At 53.0% G+C, this 26,435-nt stretch overlaps 1 protein-coding gene across 1 annotated transcript in view; it reads right to left on the bottom strand.

The window, feature by feature from the left end:
• The window catches only part of glmp (glycosylated lysosomal membrane protein), a 15,144-nt gene extending 730 nt beyond the window's left edge, over window positions 1–14,414 (bottom strand). Inside the window, exons 1-4 of the mRNA XM_070868729.1 lie at window positions 14,317–14,414; window positions 8,362–8,634; window positions 2,761–2,958; window positions 538–756 (exon numbers count right to left, since the gene is read on the bottom strand). Of these exons, the coding sequence (XP_070724830.1) occupies window positions 538–756; window positions 2,761–2,958; window positions 8,362–8,634; window positions 14,317–14,400 (774 nt within the window). The 5' untranslated portion in view covers window positions 14,401–14,414. The remainder of the gene's footprint in view (window positions 1–537; window positions 757–2,760; window positions 2,959–8,361; window positions 8,635–14,316) is intronic.
• Window positions 14,415–26,435: the final 12,021 nt, after the last annotated feature.

Genomic DNA, 26,435 nt, shown 5'->3' on the forward strand with positions numbered 1-26,435 from the left:
GGGGCGGTACCGAGGGAGCTCCGCGAGGGGCGGTACCGAGGGAGCTCCGCGAGGGGCGGTACCGAGGGAGCTCCGCGAGGGGCGGTACCGAGGGAGCTCCGCGAGGGGCGGTACCGAGGGAGCTCCGCGAGGGGCGGTACCGAGGGAGCTCCGCGAGGGGCGGTACCGAGGGAGCTCCGCGAGGGGCGGTACCGAGGGAGCTCCGCGAGGGGCGGTACCGAGGGAGCTCCGCGAGGGGCGGTACCGAGGGAGCTCCGCGAGGGGCGGTACCGAGGGAGCTCCGCGAGGGGCGGTACCGAGGGAGCTCCGCGAGGGGCGGTACCGAGGGAGCTCCGCGAGGGGCGGTACCGAGGGAGCTCCGCGAGGGGCGGTACCGAGGGAGCTCCGCGAGGGGCGGTACCGAGGGAGCTCCGCGAGGGGCGGTACCGAGGGAGCTCCGCGAGGGGCGGTACCGAGGGAGCTCCGCGAGGGGCGGTACCGAGGGAGCTCCGCGAGGGGCGGTACCGAGGGAGCTCCGCGAGGGGCGGTACAGGGTACCTGGAAGATGCTGGGCGTGTATTCGTCGTCGATGGTGTGGGCCACCTTGAGCTCCCGCCGGGCCCCCGCCCCCTCCAGCACCATCAGCTCCAGGCCCAGGCGCGACCGGTTGCCCCGGGGCTCGACCCCCTCCACAACAAACTCCAGCTTCGAGGTATTGGCGGTATGCAGGAGGCGAGGGAGGCCAGTGTCGCGGCCCGAGCTTTCGAACGCGGTGATCTGGAAGCATAAAATCGGCAGACGCTAGAATCACCGAGGCAGTGACTGGGACCGCGGAAATTAACTTTCGTCAGCAGGTACAGCACGGGGTTAGATACAGAGTAAAGCTCCCTCTACACTGTCCCATCAAACACTCCCAGGGCAGGTACAGCACAGGGTTAGATACAGAGTAAAGCTCCCTCTACACTGTCCCATCAAACACTCCCAGGGCAGGTACAGCACGGGGTTAGATACAGAGTAAAGCTCCCTCGACACTGTCCCATCAAACACTCCCAGGGCAGGTACAGGGGGTTAGATACAGAGTAAAGCTCCCTCTACACTGTCCCATCAAACACTCCCAGGGCAGGTACAGGGGGTTAGATACAGAGTAAAGCTCCCTCTACACTGTCCATCAAACACTCCCAGGGCAGGTACAGGGGGTTAGATACAGAGTAAAGCTCCCTCTACACTGTCCCATCAAACATTCGCAGGGCAGGTACAGCACAGGGTTAGATACAGAGTAAAGCTCCCTCTACACTGTCCCATCAAACACTCCCAGGGCAGGTACAGGGGGTTAGATACAGAGTAAAGCTCCCTCTACACTGTCCATCAAACACTCCCAGGGCAGGTACAGGGGGTTAGATACAGAGTAAAGCTCCCTCTACACTGTCCCATCAAACACTCCCAGGGCAGGTACAGCACGGGGTTAGATACAGAGTAAAGCTCCCTCGACACTGTCCCATCAAACACTCCCAGGGCAGGTACAGGGGGTTAGATACAGAGTAAAGCTCCCTCTACACTGTCCCATCAAACACTCCCAGGGCAGGTACAGGGGGTTAGATACAGAGTAAAGCTCCCTCTACACTGTCCATCAAACACTCCCAGGGCAGGTACAGGGGGTTAGATACAGAGTAAAGCTCCCTCTACACTGTCCATCAAACACTCCCAGGGCAGGTACAGGGGGTTAGATACAGAGTAAAGCTCCCTCTACACTGTCCCATCAAACACTCCCAGGGCAGGTACAGGGGGTTAGGTACAGAGTAAAGCTCCCTCTACACTGTCTCATCAAACACTCCCAGGGCAGGTACAGCACAGGGTTAGATACAGAGTAACGCTCCCACCTCTAATCTCTCCTGGGTCAGATAAACGTCTCGTGTCCCAACCCTAAGAGTGTCTGGGACATGCCGACTATTCAGCATGGGGGGAGGGGGGGGGGGGGGGGAGGGCATCACAGTCCAGCCTTTGGCATGCAAGGCAGGATCTCAGCCAGTCACACACCCAGTGGGCACAGTCACCCAACACAGCCACTGAGACAGTGAGAGGGGGAGCAGAGAGCCAGAATACCCTTGCAATACAGACCAGTGGAGAGAGATGTACTGGTGCACCGGAACCACACACCACAACGCTCCCGGTGAACACACGCGCGACATGATACCTCCAAAACCCGCTGCCTAATCCACACGTATGCGGAATGTGATGCTGCAGTTGCCGAATAGCTGGCCCGCAGCGTTGAAACCACACCCCATGTTGCTTCCGGTGATGGGACCTTGCACGACCCGCCCCCCCCCTCCCAAAACCCACTGCCCAATCCACATGTACGTAGAATTGTGATGCCGCAGTTGCCGAATAGCTGGCCCGCGGGGTTGAAACCACACCCCACGTTGTTCCCGGTGAACACGCACGTGACCCTGCAACATCCACCACCCCCCCCCCCCCCAAAAACCCACTGCCCAATCCACATGTACGTGGAATTGTGACGCCGCAGTTGCCGAATAGCTGGCCCGCAGCGTTGAAACCACATCCCACATTGCTCCCAGTGAACACACACGTAACCCTGCAACACCCCCCCCACCCCGCAAAACCCACTGTCCAATCCACATGCACGTGGAATTGTGACGCCGCAGTTGCCGAATAGCTGGCCCGCAGTGTTGAAACCACACATCACATGGTGAACACACACATGCGACACGATACCCCGCACCCACCCTCCCCTCCCCAAAACCCGCTGCCCAATCCCACACGTACCCGAAAGGTGATGCTGCCGTTGCCAAATAGCTGGCCCGTGGCGTTGCGGCCCCGGAACTGGGCTGTCAGTGTGCTGCGGTTCAGGGTGGCGTTGACGTCGTCCCAGGTGAAGTCCTCCAGCTGGTAGGTGGGGAAGAAGCAGCGGTTTGGCACCTGGGAGAGGTTGGCCGTGTCATTCACATCGTCGTATTCAAGGACCTGAAAGACGGAGGGAAATTTTAAAATAAAACAGGTTTAAACAGCGAGCCCAGGAACTCACTCCCTCACCCAGCCAAGTGCCATTGCCTAATGCTCTGCCTCATCATCACAGGCAGTCCCTTGGAGTCGAGGAAGACTATCTTCCACTCGAAAAGTGAGTCCTTAGGTGGCTGAACAGTCCAATACGAGAGCCACAGTCTCTGTCACAGGTGGGACAGACAGTGGTTGAGGGAAGGGGAGGGTGGGACAGGTTTGCCACACGCTCCTTCCGCTGCCTGCGCTTGGTTTCTGCACGCTCTCGGCGACGAGACTCGAGGTGCTCAGCGCCCTCCCGGATGCACTTCCTCCACTTAGGGCGGACTGGTCTTTGGCCAGGGACTCCCAGGTGTCGGTGGGGATGTTGCACTTTATCAGGGGAGGCTTTGAGGGTGGTCCCTTGTAACGTTTCCTCTGCCCACCTTTGGCTCGTTTGTCGTGAAGGAGTTCCGAGTAGAACGCTCGCTTTGGGAGTCTCGTGTCTGGGGCATGCGGACAATGTGGCCCTGCCCAGCAGTGCTGGTCGAGTGTGGTCAGTGCTTCGATGCTGGGGAATGTTGGCCTGGTCGAGGACGCTAACGTTGGTGCGTCTGTCCTCCCAGGGGATTTGCAGGATCTTGTGGGGACATCGTTGGTGGTATTTCTCCAGCGACTCGAGGTGTCTACTGTACATGGTCCATGTCTCTGAGCCATGCAGGATGGGACCAGCTCAAATTCTCGGGTTATTTGACTGTGTGGGGCTTCACAATCAAGCCTGATGTCTTTGCACAGGTGCACCTACTCTGGCGGGTGGGGAAAATGAGTGTGTCTCGTGCACCTGAACCAGATGGGTGTGGGGGCTGGGGAGGAGTGCGGGGGCCGGGGGAGAGACTACAATCGACCTCAATTCTCCCCAGGAGGATAGGGAGGTGGTCTGCTCCAGATGCACTAGTGTAACGTAGCCAAATTTGCTGACGATACAAAGATGGGAGGAAAAGCAATGCGTGAGGAGGACACAAAAAATTTGCAAAAGGACATAGACAGGCTAAGTGAGTGGGCAAACATTTGGCAGATGGAGTATAATGTGGGAAAGTGTGAGGTCATGCACTTTGGCAGGAAAAATAAGAAAGCAAATTATAATTTAAACGGAGAAAGATTGCAAAGTGCCGCAGTACAGCGGGACCTGGGGGTACTTGTGCATGAAACACAAAAGGATAGTATGCAGGTACAGCAAGTGATCAGGAAGGCCACTGGAATCTTGGCCTTTATTGCAAAGGGGATGGAGTATAAAAGCAGGGAAGTCCTGCTACAGTTATATAGGGCCGATTTTAAGGAGCGTCTTAAAAGGAGGAGAGAGGGGCGGAGAGGTTTAGGGAGGGAGTTCCAGAGCTTGGGGCCCAGGCAGCTGAAGGCACGGCCACCGATGGAAATCGGGAGATGTGCAAGAGGGCAGAATTGGAGGAGCGCAGAGATCTCTGGGGGGGGGGGGGAGGGCGTTGTAGGAAGTTACAGATAGAGAGGGGTGTAGGGTTGGAGGAGGTTATAGAGATAGGGTTGGTGTAGGAGCTGGAGAAGGTCACAAGGATAGGGAGGGGTGTAGGGGCTGGAGGAGGTTAGAGGGGATTTGCAGATGTGGCTGAGAATTTTCGGCTGAGGACAGGATTAAGCTCGGCTGTGATGCCCTCCTTGGTTGAATTTCCTGCCTGAAGAATGCCCGCTGGGGTTGAGGCAAAGGAGGGAGCTTGAGGCTGCCTTGGAACACACTCAGCCACTCCTGTTAATGGGCGGATGGCTAAAATCAACCACCACCACCGACTGGACAGTGGTCATCGCAGGAATCGTGTTCAGATCAGCCGTGATCTCATTGAATGGTGGATCAGGCTCGAGGGGCCGAATGGCCGACTCCTGCTCCTACTTCTTATTTTGTTCCCCAGCAACATCGGGGCTCTGCCCTCTGGCAATAATTAACTCAACTTCATAACCAAGGTAAAAAAAATAATTACATTTACATTTGCACATGTACCATTGCAACTCGAACAGCTTTTACAGGTTGGTCCACATTTAGAAACATAGAAACATAGAAAATAGGGGCAGGAGTAGGCCATTCGGCCCTTCGTGCCTGCACCGCCATTCAATGAGTTCATGGCTGAACATGCAACTTCAGTACCCCATTCCTGCTTTCTCGCCATACCCCTTGATCCCCCGAGTAGTAAGGACTTCATCTAACTCCTTTTTGAATATATTTAGTGAATTGGCCTCAACAACTTTCTGTGGTAGAGAATTCCACAGCTTCACCACTCTCTGGGTGAAGAAGTTTCTCCTCATCTCGGTCCTAAATGGCTTACCACTTATCCTTAGACTGTGACCCCTGGTTCTGGACTTCCCCAACATCGGGAACATTCTTCCTGCATCTAACCTGTCTAAACCCATCAGAATTTTTTTCCATGAGATCCCCTCTCATTCTTCTGAACTCCAGTGAATACAAGCCCAGTTGATCCAGTCTTTCTTGATATGTCAGTCCCGCCATCCCGGGAATCAATCTGGTGAACCTTCGCTGCACTCCCTCAATAGCAAGAATGTCCTTCAAGTTAGGAGACCAAAACTGTACACAATACTCCAGGTGTGGCCTCACCAAGGCCCTGTACAACTGTAGCAACACCTCCCTGCCCCTGTACTCAAATCCCCTCGCTATGAAGGCCAACATGCCATTTGCTTTCTTAACCGCCTGCTGAACCTGCATGCCAACCTTCAATGACTGATGTACCATGACACCCAGGTCTCGTTGCACCTCCCCTTTTCCTAATCTGTCACCATTCAGATAATAGTCTGTCTTTCTGTTTTTACCACCAAAGTGGATAACCTCACATTTATCTACATTATACTTCATCTGCCATGCATTTGCCCACTCACCTAACCTATCCAAGTCACTCTGCAGCCTCATAGCATCCTCCTCGCAGCTCACACTGCCACCCAACTTAGTGTCATCCGCAAATTTGGAGATACATTTAATCCCCTCGTCTAAATCATTAATGTACAGTGTAAACAGCTGGGGCCCCAGCACAGAACCTTGCGGTACCCCACTTGTCACTGCCTGCCATTCTGAAAAGTACCCATTTACTCCTACTCTTTGCTTCCTGTCTGACAACCAGTTCTCAATCCATGTCAGCACACTACCCCCAATCCCATGTGCTTTAACTTTGCACATTAATCTCTTGTGTGGGACCTTGTCGAAAGCCTTCTGAAAGTCCAAATACACATCAACTGGTTCTCCCTTGTCCACTCTACTGGAAACATCCTCAAAAAATTCCAGAAGATTTGTCAAGCATGATTTCCCTTTCACAAATCCATGCTGACTTGGACCTATCATGTCACCTCTTTCCAAATGCGCTGCTATGACATCCTTAATAATTGATTCCATCATTTTACCCACTACTGAGGTCAGGCTGACCGGTCTATAATTCCCTGTTTTCTCTCTCCCTCCTTTTTTTTTTAAAAAGTGGGGTTACATTGGCTACCCTCCACTCCATAGGAACTGATCCAGAGTTTATGGAATGTTGGAAAATGACCGTCAATGCATCCGCTATTTCCAAGGCCACCTCCTTAAGTACTCTGGGATGCAGTCTATCAGGCCCTGGGGATTTATTGGCCTTCAATCCCATCAATTTTCCCAACATATGAAGAAAGACTGGATCGACTAGGCTTATATTCACAATTTCCCGACTAATAAGGATTTCCCTCAGTTCCTTCTTCTTACTAAACCCTCTGACCCCTTTTATATCCGGAAGGTTGTTTGTGTCCTCCTTAGTGAATACACCGACAAGTGAACAGACTTCCTCGTTGGACGGGTGATACAGTACACGGTGGGTTTGGCTCAGTGCTTTACATGACTTCAGGCAGACAGGGTAAAGACACTGAACACTGGCAGAGCGACGGCATCAGATGGATCACAGCCCCAGTTTCCTTTCAACTCAAACTGCTCAAAATTATTGGTCCTTTCAGAAGGCGCAATACAAATGTAATTGTCAGCCCCGCGCCTCTCGGCATATCCTTCGGGGGCAGCATTAAGGGATGTTGGTTGAGGTATAAATATTGGCCCCAGGACACCGGGGAGAACTCCCCCTGCTCTTCTTCCAATAGTGGCCGTGGGATCTTTTACATCCACCCGAGGGGGCAGACGGGGCCTTGGTTTAACATCTCATCCGAAAGACAGCGCTCCCTCAGTACTGCCCCTCCGACAGTGCAGTACGGCGCTCCCTCAGTACTGCCCCTCCGACAGTGCGGCGCTCCCTCAGTACCGCCCCTCCGACAGTGCGGCGCTCCCTCAGTACCGCCCCTCCGACAGTGCGGCGCTCCCTCAGTACCGCCCCTCCGACAGTGCGGCGCTCCCTCAGTACTGCCCCTCCGACAGTGCGGCGCTCCCTCAGTACTGCCCCTCCGACAGTGCGGCGCTCCCTCAGTACCGCCCCTCCGACACTCCCTCAGTACTGCCCCTCCGACAGTGCGGCGCTCCCTCAGTACCGCCCCTCCGACAGTGCGGCGCTCCCTCAGTACTGCCCCTCCGACAGTGCAGTACGGCGCTCCCTCAGCACTGCGAGTGCCAGCCTAGATTTTTGTGCTCAAGCCCCTGGAGTGGGACTCGAACCCACAACCTTCTGACTCAGGAGAGAGAGAGAGAGAGAGAGAGAGAGTACTGCCCACTGAGCCACAGCTGACACCTTCAATCCCATTAATTTCCCGAACACAATTTCCTGACTAATAAAGGATTTCCTTCAGTTCCTCCTTCTCGCGAGTCCCTTGGTCCCCTCGTGCTTCCGGAAGGTTATTTGTGCCGTTCCTTCGTGAAGGACGTTCTTGCTATTGAGGGAGTGCAGCGAAGGTTCACCAGACTGATTCCCGGGATGGCAGGACTGACATATGAAGAGAGACTGGATCGACTGGGCTTATATTCACTGAAATTTAGAAGAATGAGAGGGGAATCTCACAGAAACATATAAAATTGTGACGGGACTGGACAGGTTAGATGCAGGAAGAATGTTCCCGATGTTGGGGGAAGTCCAGAACCAGGGGACACAGTCTAAGGATAAGGGGTAAGCCATTTAGGACCGAGATGAGGAGAAACTTCTTCACTCAGAGAATTGTGAACCTGTAGAATTCTCTACCACAGAAAGTTGTTGAGGCCAATTCACTAAATATATTCAAAAGGGAGTTAGATGCGGCCCTTACGGCTAAAGGGATCAAGGGGTATGGAGAGAAAGCAGGAATGGGGTACTGAGGTGAATGATCAGCCATGATCTTATTGAATGGTGGTGCAGGCTCGAAGGGCCGAATGGCCTACTCCTGCACCTATTTTCCATGTTTCCACAAGGAGCCTTTACCCTCGACACTTACCCGGGAGAAGATAACCGCAGTGGAATAGACGATGGTCTCGGCGGGCTCGATGTGCACAGCCCCGGACGGGTCTCTCAGCTCCAGCCGGGTCCAGTTGATGTGGAGCGAGCTGCGAGGGCTACTGGTGTAGATGAGCAGGACAGTGGGGGCCCCCAGTGTGCTCCACAGGTAGTGGATGGTGTCGTTGTGGCCCACAGCCCGAACATGGAGCACATTCGGAACGCTGGGCGAGTCAACCGACACATTCCGTCCGGGATTGTACTCGAGAGAAACCTGAGAGAGAGAGAGAGAGAGAGAGAGAGAGAGAGGCATCAAAGATCATAGAAACATAGAAATTTACAGCGCAGAAGGAGGCCATCTCGGCCCATCGTGTCCGTGCCGGCCGACACAGAGCCGCACGGCCCTCGGTCAGTAGCCCTGAAGGTTACATATAAACCTATGAACAATGACGGAAAGGCAAAGAGCACCCAGCCCAACCAGTCCGCCTCACACAACTGCGACACCCCTTATACTGAAACATTCTACACTCCACCCCAACCGCAGCCACGTGATCTCCTGGGAGAGGCAAAAAACCAGATTAAAAACCCCGGCCAATTTCGGGAGAAAGAAATCTGGGAAAATTCCTCTCCGACCCGTCCAGGCGATCGACACTAGTCCAGGAGATCACCCTGGCCGTATTCGATTCCCTGCAGTACTTACCGTTATATCTGCTCCGTCCAACAAAAGGTCACCCAGTCTAATCCCAATGACCAGCTCTAGGCCCGTAACCCTGCAGGTTGCTGCACTTCAAGTGCCCATCCAACCATCTCTTAAAAGTGGTGAGGGTTTCTGCATCCACCACTCTTCCAGGCAGCGAGTTCCAGATCCCCACAACCCTCTGCGTAAAGAGGCCCCCCTCAAACCCCCTCTTGGTCAAAGAGGTCGGTTTCAAGGAGGGTCTTAAAAGGGAGAGAGAGAAAAGAGAGGCGGAGAGGTTTAGGGAGGGAGTTCCAGAGCTTGGGGCCAGGCAGCTGAAGGCACGGCCACCGATGGTGGAGCGATTATAACCAGGGATGGTCAAGAGGGCAGAATTAGAGGAGCGCAGACATCTCGGTGGGGGTGGGGGAGGGGTACTGAAGTTGAATGTTCAGCCATAAACTCATTGAATGGCGGTGCAGGCTAGAAGGGCCAAATGGCCTACTCCTGCACCTATTTTCTATGTTTCTATGTTTCTAAACCTTCCACCAACCACCTTAAAACTATTCCCCCCTCGTAATAGCCCCCTCCACCAATGGAAATAGACCCTTACTATCCACTATGTCCAGGCCCCTCAATATTTTGTACACCTCGATGAGATCTCCTCTCAACCTCCTCTGTTCCAATGACAACAGCCACAGTGTGTCGTGATGCAGCACTTTTAACGTAGCGAAACGTCCCAAGGTGCTACACAGGGGGGTTTAACAGACAAAATGCAACACCGATCCACATAATAAGGGGCCGCCCATTTAAAACACAGATGAGGAGGAATTTCTTCTCTGAGGGTTGTAAATCTGTGGAATTCTCTGCCCCAGAGAGCTGTGGAGGCTGGGTCATTGAATATATTTAAGGCAGAGATAGACAGATTTTTGAGCGATAAGGGAGTGAAGGGTTACGGGGAGCGGGCGGGGAAGTGGAGCTGAGTCCATGATCGGATCAGCCATGATCGTATTAAATGGCGGAGCAGGCTCGAGGGGCCGAATGGCCGACTCCTGCTCCTATTTCTTATATTCCTATGTCAAAGGACAGGTGACCAAAATCTTGGTCAAAGAGGTCGGTTTCAAGGAGGGTCTTAAAAGGAAGAGAGAGAAGAGAGGCGGAGAGGTTTAGGGAGGGAGTTCCAGAGCTTGGGGGCCAGGCAGCTGAAGGCACGGCCACCAATGGTGGAGCGATTATAATCAGGGATGGTCAAGAGGGCAGAATTAGAGGAGCGCAGACATCTCGGTAGGGGTGGGGGAGGGGTGTAGCGGCTGGAGGGGGTTACAGAGATAGGGAGGGGTCAGGGCCATGGAGGGATTTGAAAACCAGAATGAGAATTTTAAAATTGAAGCGTTGCTTAACCGGGAGTCAATGTAGGTCGGCGAGCACAGGGGGTGATGGGCGAGCGGGACTCAGTGCGAGTTAGGACACGGGGGCAGTGAGCACAGTGGGTGATGGGTGAGCGGGACTCGGTGCGAGTTAGGACACGGGGCAGTGAGCACAGGGGGTGATGGGTGAGCGGGACTCGGTGCAAGTTAGGACACGGGGCAGTGAGCACAGGGGGTGATGGGTAAGCGGGACTCGGTGCGAGTTAGGACACGGGGCAGTGAGCACAGGGGGTGATGGGTGAGCGGGACTCGGTGCGAGTTAGGACACGGGGCAGTGAGCACAGGGGGTGATGGGTGAGCGGGACTCGGTGTGAGTTAGGACACGGGGCAGCGAGCACAGGGGGTGATGGGTGAGAGGGACTCGGTGCGAGTTAGGACACGGGGCAGCGAGCACAGGGGGTGATGGGTGAGCGGGACTGGGTGCGAGTTAGGACACGGGGCAGCGAGCACAGGGGGTGATGGGTGAGCGGGACTGGGTGCGAGTTAGGACACGGGGCGGCACTTTTCCACAACACAGAAGGTACAGTCCCGTGCGTAGGTACAGCACTGCACAGCCCCAGGTGGCTATTCACGCTTTTATTCTAATATCTGCGCTGATGCAGGGTCAAGGGGCTATTGGACTACAGGGGCATCGCAACCAGGCCCGATCCCGTTCTCTCGGATATCCACACACGCACGCACCATGGGAGTCTGGGCAGACTCTCTCGTTCATCCGCCCCTCCCCCATATCTAATGCGGAGGTCAGGAGACACTCCCCAAATAAAGTATGCCGCACGGACCATCCTGTCCTTCCCAGAGATTCCCGAAATGAGCCACTGCGGTTTGATGGATACCGACCCATGCACATCTTGCGTGCCCCCTCACCCCGCCATCCCCAACCTGTTTCCAGCGCGAGCCCCGTGTCAGCAAATGAACGGGAAAACAATTCGAGACAGTGTCAGCTGTGGCTCAGTGGGCAGCACCCTCGCCTCCAAGTCAGAAGGTTGTGGCTTCGAGTCCCACTCCAGGAACTTGAGCACAAAAAATTCAGGCTGACACTCCCAGTGCAGTGCTGAGGGAGTGCCGCACTGTCGGAGGGGCAGTACTGAGGGAGTGCCGCACTGTCGGAGGGGCAGTACTGAGGGAGTGCCGCACTGTCGGAGGGGCAGTACTGAGGGAGTGCCGCACTGTCGGAGGGGCAGTACTGAGGGAGTGCCGCACTGTCGGAGGGGCAGTACTGAGGGAGTGCCGCACTGTCGGAGGGGCAGTACTGAGGGAGTGCCGCACTGTCGGAGGGGCAGTACTGAGGGAGTGCCGCACTGTCGGAGGGGCAGTACTGAGGGAGTGCCGCACTGTCGGAGGGGCAGTACTGAGGGAGTGCCGCACTGGCGGAGGGGCGGGTCTTTTGGATGAGACGTTAAACCGAGGCCCCGTCTGTCCTCTCGGGTGGATGTAAAAGATCCCAGGGTCACTATTGGAAGAAGAGCAGGGGGAGTTCTCCCCGGTGTCCTGGGGCCGATATTTATCCCTCAATCAACATAACAAAAAAAAACGATGATCTGGGTCATTATCACATCGCTGTGTGTGGGAGCTTGCTGTGCGCAAATTGAGCTGCCGCGTTTCCCACAACAGTGACCACACCAAAAAGTACTTCATTGGCTGTAAAGCACTTTGGGACGTCCGGTGGTTGTGAAAGGCGCTATATAAATGCAAGTCTTTCTTCCTCCCTTGCCTCCCGAGGGGGGAGTCGGACAGCAGCTAGTGGAGGAGGGGTGGGGGTGAAGTCTTGGCCCCGTAGGTTGGGGTTTGAACGGGTTATGGTCTCATGTGGCAGTCACAGTCAGCATTGGTCGATGATTCCTCTTTTTGTACTTCCTCATCTCAAACCGCGACAGCTCCACTCAGCGGGGAAACGAGGCCAGAGTTTCACAACGCGGGCAGAGGCCATTCAGCCCATCGCCCGTGTCACAGGAACATACGAAATAGGAGCAGGAGTCGGCCATTCGGCCCCTCGAATCTGCTCCGCCCCGCCATTCAATGAGATCTCTTCGACCTCGACTCCACTTTCCCGCTCGATCCTTCGATTCCCCTCGAGTCCAAAACTCTCAGCCTTGAATATACTCAACGACTGAGCCTCCACAGCCCTCTGGGGCAGAGAATTCCAAAGATTCACCACCCTCCGAGTGAAGAAATTCCTCCTCACCTCAGTCCTCAATGGCCGACCCCTTATCCTGAGACTGTGTGACCCCTGGTTCTAGACTCCCCAGCCCGGGAAGTATATTTTCCCTGCGCGAAGCACCGGATAATCGGGCCAGGAGCGGGAACCCCGGAGGGCAGTCTTTCCATTATGACTGGAAACCAGCGGACTGGGCAGTGAAAGCCAGGATCTTGTGGAAGGATCACAGTTTTCTGCATACAACAATCTCTGTAACAAACTTAGAGGAGTGGAGAACAAATGTACAGCGTTTCATTCATCGTGAGACTCATTACCCTCAATAAATACTAACCTGCTGCTTGGGGAGGGGGGCGAACAAGTCACTAGACAAGGCGAGTGCACCACTGGCTAGATATAAAGATTTTAAAAAAAAGGCACAATATACTAACAGTGATAGCCGTGGCTCAGTGGGATAGCTCACTCGCCTGAGTCAGAAGGTTGTGGGTTCAAGTCCCACTCCAGGGCCCCGAGCACAAAAAATCTAGGCAGTGCAGTGCCGAGGGAGCTCCGCACCGACGGAGGGGCAGTGCTGAGGGAGCGTTGTACTGTCGGAGGGACAGTGCTGAGGGAGCGTTGTACTGTCGGAGGGGCAGTGTCGAGGGAGCGTCGTACCATCAGAGGGGCAGTGCTGAGGGAGCGTTGTACTGTCGGAAGGACAGTGTCGAGGGAGCGTTGTACTGTCGGAGGGTCAGTGTCGAGGGAGCGTCGTACTGTCGGAGGGGCGGTACTGAGGGAGCGCCGCACTGTTGGAGGGGCGGTGCCGAGAGAGCGCCGCACTGTCGGAGGGGCGGTGCCGAGGGAGCGTCGTACCATCGGAGGGGCGGTATCGAGGGAGCGTCGTACTGTCAGAGGGGCAGTACTGAGGGAGCATCGTACTGTCAGAGGGGCGGTGTCGAGGGAACATCGTACTGTCAGAGGGGCAGTGTCGAGGGAGCGTCGTACTGTCGGAGGGGCAGTGTCGAGGGAGCGTCGTACTGTCGGAGGGGCAGTGTCGAGGGAGCGTCGTACTGTCAGAGGGGCAGTGTCGAGGGAGCGTCGTACTGTCGGAGGGGCAGTGTCGAGGGAGCGTCGTACTGTCGGAGGGGCAGTGTCGAGGGAGCGTCGTACTGTCGGAGGGGCAGTGTCGAGGGAGCGTCGTACTGTCGGAGGGGCAGTGTCGAGGGAGCGTCGTACTGTCGGAAGGGCTGTCTTATGGATGAGACGTTAAACCAAGGCCCTGCCCTCTCGGGTGAACACGAAAGATCCCACAGCCACCATTTCGAAGAAGAGCAGAGGGGAGCGCTCCCAGGTGGCCAATATTGATCCCGCGCATCAACATCACTGAAGGAAAAACAGCTGACCTGGGTCGCCATGATCACATCGCCGTTTGTGGGATCTTGCTGTGCGCACATTGGGCTGCCGCATCTCCCTGTATTACATACAGTGACTAGACTCCAAACCCTTTGGAGACGTCCGGTGGTCGTGAAAGGCGCGATCTAAATCCATCTCAAAACCTGCCTTTCTTTAACAGGGCTGGTTTGAAATGAATGAAGAACGTCTCTGCATTTCTCGCCCCTCAAACTCACATTGGTGCAACATTCGCGGTGGGAGACATTGCTCTAGCTGCCTTAAGTTGGGCTGTGCTGGCCCCTAAAGTATCCTGCTTTGTGCCACCTTTACCTGTCGGCTGTAAGTACAGCGCACCGCACCCGGAAGCAATGTAACAAAGCAGACACACTGTAACAGTGTAACTGACGCGGCCATGTCTGCAACACTGGCGATCAGCTGACCCCAACCAGCTGACTCTCTTAAAGGCGCAGGCGCTCTCTCCTTAAAGGCACAGGCGCGCTTAGAAGTCAACCCTCATCATCATAGCGCCCTGCTTCCCACATTATGACAGTGACTACACTCCAAAGGTACTTCATTGGCTGTAAAGATGTCCCGTGGTAGTGAAAAGCTATATATAAATGCAAGTCTTTCTTTAGACTAGGCTTGCTGGAGGACCCCTTTCTGATATAGGACTGCTCCAGTGCCTGACTTGCTGCATAATACACACAGCCAGCAACTTGTGGAGCCAACAGGCAGGAAGGAACCTGCAGCAGTACTATTTAAAGCGCTATGTGTGGGCGGGTACAGCAGGAGCGACGAGGTCGGGGCGAAGGAGCGGCGAGAGACTGTAGAGGGACGTGATCGGGGTCCAGGGGGAGGCGTGAGTTCGGGGCCCAGGGGCAGCACGGGCCCAGCCCACACTGTGCGATATGTGTGGGCGCACTAGGCCCGTGCAGCAGAGCTGGTCTCCAGTCGTCCTGGTTAACCCTTGCCCCTGGGACCAAGACCTCGCTCTGTCAAGCCCCGTGTGGTGGCTGGTGTGCAACGGCCACCCCACGTTAAAAAAAATCCACCCACAGGCATCTTCCACCCTTCAGGATGTAGTTCGGGATCCGGAATATCAGGTCCTTCGTTGAAACATAGAAACATAGAAAATAGGTGCAGGAGCAGGCCATTCGGCCCTTCGAGCCTACACCACCATTCAATATGATCATGGCTGATTATTCCCTCAGTACCCCATTCCTGCTTTCTCTCCATACCCCTTGATCCCTTTAGCCATAAGGGCCACATCTAACTCCCTTTTGAATATATCCAACGAACTGGCCTCAACAACTCTCTGTGGTAGAGAATTCCACAGGTTCACAATTCTCTGGGCGAAGAAGTTTCTCCTCATCTCGGTCCTAAATGGCTTACCCCTTATCCTTAGACTGTGACCCCTGGTTCTGGACTTACCCAACATCGGGAACATTCTTCCTGCATCTAACCTGTCCAGTCCCATCAGAATTTTATATGTTTCTATGAGATCCCCTCTCATCCTTCTAAACTCCAGTGAATACAGACCCAGTCGATCCAGTCTCTCCTCATATGTCAGTCCAGCCATCCCGGGAATCAGTCTGGTGAACCTTCGCTGCACTCCCTCAATAGCAAGAATGTCCTTCCTCAGATTAGGAGACCAAAACTCAACAACTTGTGTTATGTATTTAATACTCTGATGGATGACTCCACGAGGCCTAGTACTTGAGCTGTTGTGACCTTAGTCCCACTTATTGTCATCATCATCATCGGCGGTCCCTCGGAATCGAGGAAGACTTGCTTCCACTCCCAAAGTGAGTTCTTTGATGGCTGAACAGTCCGATACGAGAGCCACAGACCCTGTTACAGGTGGGACAGACATTCGGCGAGGGAAGGGGTGGGTGGGGCTGGTTTGCCACGCGCTCCTTCCGCTGCCTGCGCCTGACCTCTTCACGCTCTTTGTGTTGAGACTCGAGGTGCTCAGCGCCCTCCCGGATGGACGTTCTCCACCTGGACGGTCCTCAGCCAGGGTCTCCCAGGTGTCGGTGGTGATGTCGCACTTTACCAGGGAGGCTTTGAGGGTGGTCCTTGTAACGTTTCCGCTGCCCACCTTTGGCTCGTTTGCCGTGAAGGAGCTCCGCATAGAGCATTTGCTTTGGGAGTCTCGTGTCTGGGGCATGCGAACTATGTGGCCTGCCCAGCGGAGCTGATCGAGTGTGGTCAGTGCTTCAATACTGGGGATGTTGGGCCTGGTCGAGGACACTGATGTTGGTGCGCCTGTCCTCCCAGGGGATTTGCAGGATCATTTATTGAGTGAGGCACAAGCATGGTGGGCAGTCTTTATACTGGGCCCTGCACACCTATGCAAGTGACCCTCAGGTCTCCCACCGCAGTGCCCTCTGGTGGCACACCTTATGTGACGATACAGTTAGTATACACGGTCTACATGCATGACAACTTGCATTTATATAGCGCCTCTAACGTAGTGAGACGTGCATCACCAGGAGTGCCATGAGACAAACCATTTGACACCGAGCCGCATAAAGAGAAATTAGGGCCGGTGACCAAAAAGCTTAGCGAAAGGGGTTGGTTTTCAGTCCCTCGGAATCGAGGAAGACTTGCTTCCGCTCTTAAAATGAGTCCTTAGGAGGCTGAACAGTCCGATACGAGAGCCACGGTCCCTGTCACAGGTGGGACAGACAGTGGTTGAGGGAAGGGGAGGGTGGGACTGGTTTGCCGCACGCTCCTTCCGCTGCCTGCGCTTGGTTTCTGCACGCTCTCGGCGACGAGACTCGAGGTGCTCAGCGCCCTCCTGGATGCACTTCCTCCACTTAGGGCGGACTGGTCTTTGGCCCAGGGACTCCCAGGTGTTGGTGGGGGATGTTGCACTTTATCAAGGAGGCTTTGAGGGTGTCCCTGTAACGTTTCCTCTGCCCGCCTTTGGCTCGTTTGCTGTGTAGGAGTTCCGAGTAGAGCGCTTGCTTTGGGAGTCTCGTGTCAGGGGCATGCAGACAATGTGGCCCTGCCCAGCGGAGCTGGTCGAGTGTGGTCAGTGCTTCGATGCTGGGGATGTTGGCCTGGTCGAGGACGCTAACGTTGGTGCGTCTGTCCTCCCAGGGGATTTGCAGGATCTTGCGGAGACATCGTTGGTGACGTACATTTATATAGCGCCTTTAACATAGTGAGACGTGCATCACCAGGAGTGTCGTGAGACAAACCATTTGACACCGAGCCACATAAAGAGAAATTAGGGCAGGTGACCGAAGGCTTGGTCAAAGAGGTCGGTTTTTAGGAGCGTCTTGAAGGAGGAGAGAGAGGCGGAGAGGTTTACGGAGGGAGTTCCAGAGCTTGGGGTCCAGGCAACAGAAGGCACGGCCACCAATGGTGGAGCGATTATAATCAGGGATGGTCAAGAGTGCAGAATTAGAGGAGGGAACACCACCGCTTCGAAATGCCCCTCCAAATTACACACCATTCTGCCTTGGAAATATATCGCCGTTTCTTTGTCCTTGTGAAATATTGCGTGCAGTTTTGGTCTCCTTACCTAAGGAAGGATATACTTGCCATTGAGGGAGTGCAGCGAAGGTTCACCAGACTGATTCCTGGGATGGCAGGACTGCCGTATGAGGAGAGATTGGGTCGACTGGGCCTGTATTCACTGGGGTTTAGAAGAATGAGAGAGGATCTCATTGAAAGGTATAAAATTCTGACGGGGTTGGACAGACTGGTTGCAGGGAGGATGTTCCCCCGGGGCTGGGAAGTCTAGAACAAGGGGTCACACAGTCTCAGGATACGGGGTAGGAAATTTAGGAGCGAGCTGAGGAGAAATGTTTTCACTCAGAGGGAGGTGAACCTGTGGAATTCTCTACCACAGGAGGCTGTGGAGGCCACGTCACTGAATATATTTAAGAGGCAGATAGATAGATTTCTAGACACAAAAGGCATCAAGGGGTATGGGGAGAGAGCGGGAATATGGTGTTGAGAGAGAGGATCAGCCATGATCATATTGAATGGCGGAGCAGGCTCGAGGGGCCGAATGGCCGACGACTCCTCCTCCTATATTCTATGTTTCTATGTTGCAGGGTAAAAATCCTGGAACCTCCTCCCTAACAGCACCACACGGACTGCAGCGGTTCAAGAAGGCGGCTCACCACCACCTTCTCAAGGGGCGATTACAGGATGGGCAATAAATGCCGGCCTTGCCAGTGTTGGCCCACATCTGCTGAAATAATGTTTTTTTTAAATAGCTCCTTGTCAAAGACGCACTCACATCACCGTTATGCATGTATGACCTGGGTTAGGTGATCTCAGTCATAGGAAGGGCTTACAATTGGCCGCACTGCTCCTGGAAAGTGTGCATACGTGTTGGTGTGAGGAGAGGATCAGGTTTAGCTGTGATGCCCCCCCACCCCCCACAGTCGAATAGCCCAGCGCCACTCACTTTCATGAGTCACGCGGGAAGAATGGCCGCTCGGCCACGATACCAGAGAGCAGGCACTGCCGGTGCAACTGTATCAGAGAACCAGCGAGGCCAGGGACAAACTGGTGAGAGGCAAGATTCTGGAGTGCAGAGCTGTCACTGGGCTCATCACAGAGCACCTCCGGCTCAGAAACAGGCCGTTTGGCCCCAACTGGCCCACGCTGGTGTTTATGGTCCACCCGAGCCTCCTCCCACTCCTACATCATCTCACCCAACAACATATCCTTCTATTCACTTCTCCCTCATGTGTTTATCCAGCTTCCCCTTAAATGCATCGAAACTATTCGCCTCAACCCCTCCCTGTGGCAGCGAGTTCCACATTCTCACCGCTCTCTGGGTAAACAAGTTTCTCCTGACTTCCCCATTGGGTTTATCAGTGACTGTCGTATACTGACCACCCTAAACCTCTCTACGTCTACCCTGTCATAATCTTTGAAGACCTGAGGTCACCCCTCAGTCTTTACTCAGCTAGAGAAAAGAGCCCCGGCTTGTTCAACCTTTCCTGATAGTTATAACCTCTCAGTTCTGGTATCAACTTTGTCCCTAACTCGCACCGAGTCCCGCTCACCCATCGCCCCCTGTGCTCGCTGCCCCCGTGTCCTAACTCGCACCGAGTCCCGCTCACCCATCGCCCCCTGTGCTCGCTGCCCCCGTGTCCTAACTCGCACCGAGTCCCGCTCACCCATCACCCTCTGTGCTCGCTGCCCCCGGGTCCTAACTCGCACCGAGTCCCGCTCACCCATCACCCCCTGTGCTCGCTGACCTACATTGGCTCCCGGTCAGGCAACGCCTCGATTTCAAAATTCTCATCTCGTTTACAAATCCCTCCATGGCCCTCGCCCCCTCCCTATCCCTGTAATCTCCTCCAGCTCCTGCACCCCTCCCTATCTCTGTAACCTCCTCCAGCCCCTACACCCCTCCCTATCTCTGTAACCTCCTCCAGCTGCTGCACCCCTCCCTATCTCTGTAACCTCCTCCAGCCCCTACACCCCTCCCTATCTCTGTAACCTCCTCCAACTCCTACACCACTCCCACTCTCTAACCTCCTCCAGCCCTACATCCCTCCCTATCTCTGTTACCTCCTCCAGCCCCTACACCCCTCCCTATCTCTGTAACCTCCTCCAGCTCCTACACCCCTCCCCCTCTCTAACCTCCTCCAGCCCTACATCCCTCCCTATCTCTGTAACCTCCTCCAGCCCCTACACCCCTCCCTATCTCTGTAACCTCCTCCAGCCCCTATATCCCTCCCTATCTCTGTAACCCCCTCCAGCCCCGACCTATCTCTGTAACCCCCTCCAGCCCCTCCCTATCTCTGTAACCTCCTCCAGCTCCTACACCCCTCCCTCTCTCTAACCTCCTCCAGCCCCTACATCCCTCCCTATCTCTGTAACCCTCTCCAGCCCCGACCTATCTCTGTAACCTCCTCCAGCCCCTACACCACCCACCCCGAAAGATCTCTGCGCTCCTCTAATTCTGCCCTCCTGAGCATCCCTGATTATAATCGCTCCATCATCTGTGGCCGTGCCTTCTGTTGCCTGGGCCCCAAGCTCTGGAACTCCCTCCCTAAACCTCTCCACCTCTCTCTCCTCCTTCAGGACGCTCCTTAAAACCTACCTCTTTGACCAAGCCTTCGGTCACCTGCCCCAATTTCTCCTCGCGTGGCTCGGTGTCAAATCTTTGCCTCACAATACTCATGTGAAATGTGTTGGGACATCCATATTAAAGGGGAATTGGACACACACTTTAAATAAAAACAGGGTCATTAAAGGGCATGGGGGAGTGACCAAGGAAGAGTGGGATTAGACAAGTTGGCCCGTGGCCGAAAATCAGAGGTGCAGATTGGTAGATAGGCTGAATGGTTCAGCATTTCTGATTGTGCCAAAATAGGCCAGAAAATGCAGTATTGTACAGCGCGTGATCGGTCGTATATCACAACCTTTGTGACAACAGCAAATGAATGCAATTAGCAGCAGGACCTCACGATTTGCACTGAAGTACCAGCAGTTCCAACACATTAAGTTGGGGGACTCCCAATTCTCCTCCTCTGCCAACTGGCACAGATGCACCCAGTCTCAAGTGCCTTCTGGCCTGCACACAAAGGGGGGGGGCGACTGAAGCGGCCATTCTGCACCGAGTCAGTCTCCTCCTGCTGCTGCCCCGTCGAGCCTCACCTTATCTGACACCTCCAACCCAGGAGGAACCCTTCCGGAGAGGATGGGGGGGGGGAAATGGGCGAGAGTTTGTTGTTTTTATTCATTCGCGGGATGTGGGCGTCGCTGGCAAGGCCCAGCATTGATTGCCCGTCCCTTGAGAAGGTGGTGGTGAGCCGCCTTCTTGAACCGCTGCAGTCCGTGTGGTGAAGGTGCTCCCACAGTGCTGTTAGGGTCGCGGGTTTGGGAGGTGCTGCCGAAGAAGCCTTGGCGAGTTGCCGCAGTGCATCTTGTAGACGGTGCACACTGCAGCCACGGTGCGCCGGTGGTGGAGGGAGTGAGTGTTGAAGGTGATGGGTAGCGTGCCGATCAAGCGGGGCTGCTTTGTCCTAGAAACATAGAAAATAGGTGCAGGAGTAGGCCATTCGACCCTTCGAGCCTGCACCGCCATTCAATGAGTTCATGGCTGAACATGCAACTTCAGTACCCCCTTCCTGCTTTCTCGCCATACCCCTTGATCCCCCTAGTAGTAAGGACTTCATCTAACTCCCTTTTGAATATATTTAGTGAATTGGCCTCAACAACTTCCTGTGGTAGAGAATTCCACAGGTTCACCACTCTCTGGGTGAAGAAGTTTCTCCTCATCTCGGTCCTAAATGGCTTACCTCTTATCCTTAGACTGTGACCCCTGGTTCTGGACTTCCCCAACATTGGGAACATTCTTCCTGCATCTAACCTGTCTAAACCCGTCAGAATTTTAAACGTTTCTATGAGATCCCCTCTCATTCTTCTGAACTCCAGTGAATACAAGCCCAGTTGATCCAGTCTTTCTTGATATGTCAGTCCCGCCATCCCGGGAATCTTTGCTGCACTCCCTCAATAGCAAAAACATCCTTCCTCAAGTTAGGAGACCAAAACTGGACACAATACTCCAGGTGTGGCCTCACCAAGGCCCTGTACAATTGCAGTAAGACCACCATGCCCCTGTACTCAAATCCCCTAGCTATGAAGGCCAACATGCCATTTGCTTTCTTAACCGCCTGCTGTACCTGCATGCCAACCTTCAATGACTGATGTACCATGACACCCAGAATGTAGAATTTACCAATATCTCGCAAAGATTCCAGGTACCTTTCCCCTGCAGAGGAGAAGAATCCCTTTCTGGACTTTTAAAATGGAAGGAAAACTTTGGGACACAAATGAATTTTAAAGGGGCAGACGAGGCCTGCAGGGGATAAAAGGGGATGCATTCATGGAGACCCCCCCCCCCAGTGTTTGGACTCATAGGAAAGGGAATTTAATTTGGAACTATCTACCAGAAAGTTTGAAATCCTAAAGTGCACATGGAAGAAACTCCAAACTTTAATCGAATTTGGGATTTTTTAAAAAGGTGTATGTTGGGTCTGCAAGAAAAGGGGTGGGGTCAATATCTAAAGGGCCAGTTAGGACATTGCAACTAATCAAATTGTCTGGGAACTGTATACCCTCGAAACTTGCCCCTTGAACACATTAGCATTTAAACAATTAACGATGGAAGAAACATTTATCACCCGGAGGACCCAAATGTCACATACATATTCCAACACCTTTTCAACAGGCATAGAAATATCTGGCTCAGGCCAGACTAGCACAATGGAGAGCTCACCAACTTCGAAAAGCCTATTAACGCCAGATTAAAACCACTTAATCAAGTTTCAGTTAGCTGGCTGAAAAATCGAAACAAAGAACTGAGCTAGATTTGATGGAAGATAAGGAAGCCTGTTTTAGTATAATTGAAGTCTGTTCTGGCAGTTAGGTGTGCTTCAAGAGACACTATTAAGTCAGCAGTCTCGTTGCATAAGTTCTACACCAGCCTCGAAAAGTGGGACCCCGAAACATCGACGAAAGGAATCTCTAAAACCCAGAAGGACAGCACCACAACAGCAAACAGGCTGTCAAAACCACTATTGGAAAGTTGTGGGCCATCGCGACCAACCCAACAGTCAACCGGAACCAACCCGACAAAACCGAAGAAAAACCGAAGATTTTTCCACTCTACAAGCTGGTCCTACGCTACCAAGGGGTACAGACTACAGAACGTGGACAACTAAGGCGAACCCTGGAGTTGGAACTGTCAAAAAGGGGATTGGTGAGCATAGCCCCTGAACCCCCCCAGAGCTATAACTTCGTTAGTTAGGGGAATTGGGAGGAGGGAGGCTGGGATAACTTGTGTAAATGTATCTGCATTCTCCTTTTTACCCCATTTAGAGTTTAAGCCGTATTATTTTCCCCACAGGCTGTAATTTGACGATTTATTCAATGTATTGTAGCCCTCAGTGTGTATTGGTCTGTGTGTGTTATTAAAGGTGTGCCTTTTACTTCTTTTTAAACACAATAAAGCCATACCTGCTTCCTACCTTGAAACCGATTGTCTGTCCAAGTCTGTCACAGTCCCTTCATAATTCCAGTGTCTAGAACCAAGGGTGTGAGAGCGATTCGGAACCGCTCATATAAGGTCAGAAGGGAAAGCTGACCCCCTGCAAACCACCCCTTACAGGTCTCGTTGCACCTTCCCTTTTCCTAATCTGTCACCATTCAGATAATAGTCTGTCTCTCTGTTTTTACCACCAAAGTGGATAACCTCACATTTATCCACATTATACTTCATCTGCCATGCATTTGCCCACTCACCTAACCTATCCAAGTCACTCTGCAGCCTCATAGCATCCTCCTCGCAGCTCACACTGCCATCCAACTTAGTGTCATCTGCAAATTTGGAGATACATTTAATCCCCTCGTCTAAATCATTAATGTACAGTGTAAACAGCTGGGGCCCCAGCACAGAACCTTGTGGTACTCCACTTGTCACTGCCTGCCATTCTGAAAAGTACCCATTTACTCCTACTCTTTGCTTCCTGTCTGACAACCAGTTCTCAATCCACATCAGCACACTACCCCCAATCCCATGTACTTTAACTTTGCACATTAATCTCTTGTGTGGGACCTTGTCGAAAGCCTTCTGAAAGTCCAAATACACATCAACTGGTTCTCCCTTGTCCACTCTACTGGAAACATCCTCAAAAAATTCCAGATTTGTCAAGCATGATTTTCCTTTCACAAATCCATGCTAACTTGGACCTATTATGTCACCTCTTTCCAAATGCGCTATGATATCCTTAATAATTGATTCCATCAATTTCCCCACTACTGATGTCAGGCTGACCGGTCTATAATTCAGTTTTCTCTCTCCCTCCTTTTTTAAAAAGTGGGGTTACATTGGCTACCCTCCACTCCATAGGAACTGATCCAGAGTCTATGGAATGTTGGAAAATGCATCCGCTATTTCCAAGACTACCTCCTTAAGTATTCTGGGATGCAGACCATCAGGCCCTGGGGATTTATCAGCCTTCAATCCCATCAATTTCCCCAACACAATTTCCAGACTAATAAAGATTTCCCTCAGTTCCTCCTTCTTACTAGACCCTGTGACCCCTTTTATATCCGGAAGGTTGTTTGTGTCCTCCTTAGTGAATACCGAACCAAAGTACTTGTTCAATTGGTCTGCCATTTCTTTGTTCCCAGTTATGACTTCCCCTGATTCTGACTGCAGGGGATCTACGTTTGTCTTTACTAACCTTTTTCTCTTTACATATCTATAGAAGCTTTTGCAGTCCATTTTAATGTTCCCTGCAAGCTTCCTCTCGTATTTTCCCTGCCCTAATCAAACCCTTTGTCCTCCTTTGCTGAGTTCTAAATTCATCCCAGTCCCCAGGTTCGCTGCTATTTCTGGCCAATTTATATGCCACTTCCTTGGCTTTAATACTATCCCTGATTTCCCTTGATCAGGGACGGTTGAGCCACCTTCCCTTTTTTATTTTTACGCCAGACAGGAATGTACAATTGTTGTAGTTCATCCATGTGATCTCTAAATGTCTGCCATTGTCCATCCACTGTCAACCTCTTAAGTATCATTCGTCAATCTATCCTAGCCAATTCACGCCTCATACCTTCAAAGTTACCCTTCTTTAAGTTCTGGACCATGGTCTCTGAATTAACCGTTTCATCCTAATGTAGAATTCCACCATATTATGGTCACTCTTCCCCAAGGGGCCTCGCACAACGAGATTGCTAATTAATCCTCTCTCATTACACAACACCCAGTCTAAGATGGCCACCCCCCCTAGTTGGTTCCTCGACATATTGGTCTAGAAAACCATCCCTTATGCACTCCAGAAAATCCTCCTCCACCGTATTTCCAGTTTGTTTAGCCCAATCTATATGCATATTAAAAAGTCACCCATGATAACTGCTGCACCCCTAATTTCTTGTTCGATGCCCTCCCTAACATCACTACTACTGTTTGGAGGTCTGTACACAACTCCCACGAGCGTTTTCTGCCCCTTGGTATCCCGTAGCTCCACCCATACTGATTCCACATCATCCAAGCTAATGTCTTTCCTTACAATTGCATTAATTTCCTCTTTAACCAGCAATGCCACCCCACCTCCTTTTCCTTTCTGTCTATCCTGCCTAAATGTTGAGTTCCCAGCCTTGGTCACCCTGGAGCCATGTCTCCGTGATGCCAACCACATCGTATCTGTTAACTGCTATCTGCGCCGTTAATTCGTCCACCTTATTCCCAATGCTCCTCGCATTGAGGCAGAGCCTTCAGGCTTGCCTTTTTAACACACTTTGCCTCTTTAGAATTTTGCTGCGAAGTAGCCCTTTTTGTTTTTTGCCTTGGGTTTCTCTGCCCTCCACTTTTACTCATCTCCTTTCTGTCTTTTGCTTCTGTCTCCATTTTGTTTCCCTGTGTCTCCCTACATTGGTTCCCATCCCCCTGCCATATTAGTTTAACTCCTCCCCAACAGCACCAGCAAACACTCGCCCTAGGACATTGGTTCCGGTCCTGCCCAGGTGCAGACCGTCGGGTTTGTACTGGTCCCACCTCCCCCAGAACCAGTTGTAATGCCCCAGGAATTTGAATCCCTCCCTGCTGCACCACTGCTCAAGCCATGTATTCATCTGAGCTATCCTGCGATTCCTACTCTGACTAGCACATGGCACTGGTAGCAATCCCAAGATTACTACTTTTGAGGTCCTACTTTTTAAATTTAGCTCCTAGCTCCTTAGTCTTGTAGGACCTTATCCCGTTTTTTTTTAAACCTGTATCGTTAGTACCAATGTGCACCCCACGACAACTGCCTGTTCGTCCTCCCTTTTCATAATGTCCTGCACCCGCTCAGAGACATCCTTGACCCTTGCACCAGGGAGGCAACATACCATCCTGGAGTCTCGGTTGCGGCCGCAGAAACGCCTATCTATTCCCCTTACAATTGAATCCCCTATCACTATAGCTCTCCCAATCTTTTTCCTGCCCTCCTGTGCAGCAGAGCCAGCCACGGTGCCATGAACTTGGCTGCTGCTGCTCCCCCCTGATGAGTTATCCCCTCAACAGTACTCAAAGCAGTGTATCTGTTTTGCAGGGGGATGACCGCAGGGGACCCCTGCACTACCTTCCTTGCACTGTTCTTCCTGTTGGTCTTCCATTCCCTATCTGGCTGTGGACTCTCTACCTGCGGTAAGACCAACTCACTAAACGTGCTATTCACGTCACTCTCAGCATCATGGATGCTCCAGAGTGAATCCACCCTCAGCTCCAATTCCGCAATGCGGTCCGTCAGGAGCTGGAGGCGGATACACTTCCCGCACACGTAGATTTCCCACATAGTACAGGAGGAGCATAACATGTGTCCGAGCTCTCCAGCCATGATGGTGTCTAGCTTCTTGAGTGTTGTTGGAGCTGCAACTCATCCAGGCAGGCGTTAAAAAGAAACAGAAAGCAAGGC

This window comes from Pristiophorus japonicus, chromosome 30 (assembly GCF_044704955.1).
Source record: "Pristiophorus japonicus isolate sPriJap1 chromosome 30, sPriJap1.hap1, whole genome shotgun sequence".
Classification (NCBI taxonomy): Eukaryota; Metazoa; Chordata; class Chondrichthyes; family Pristiophoridae; genus Pristiophorus; species Pristiophorus japonicus.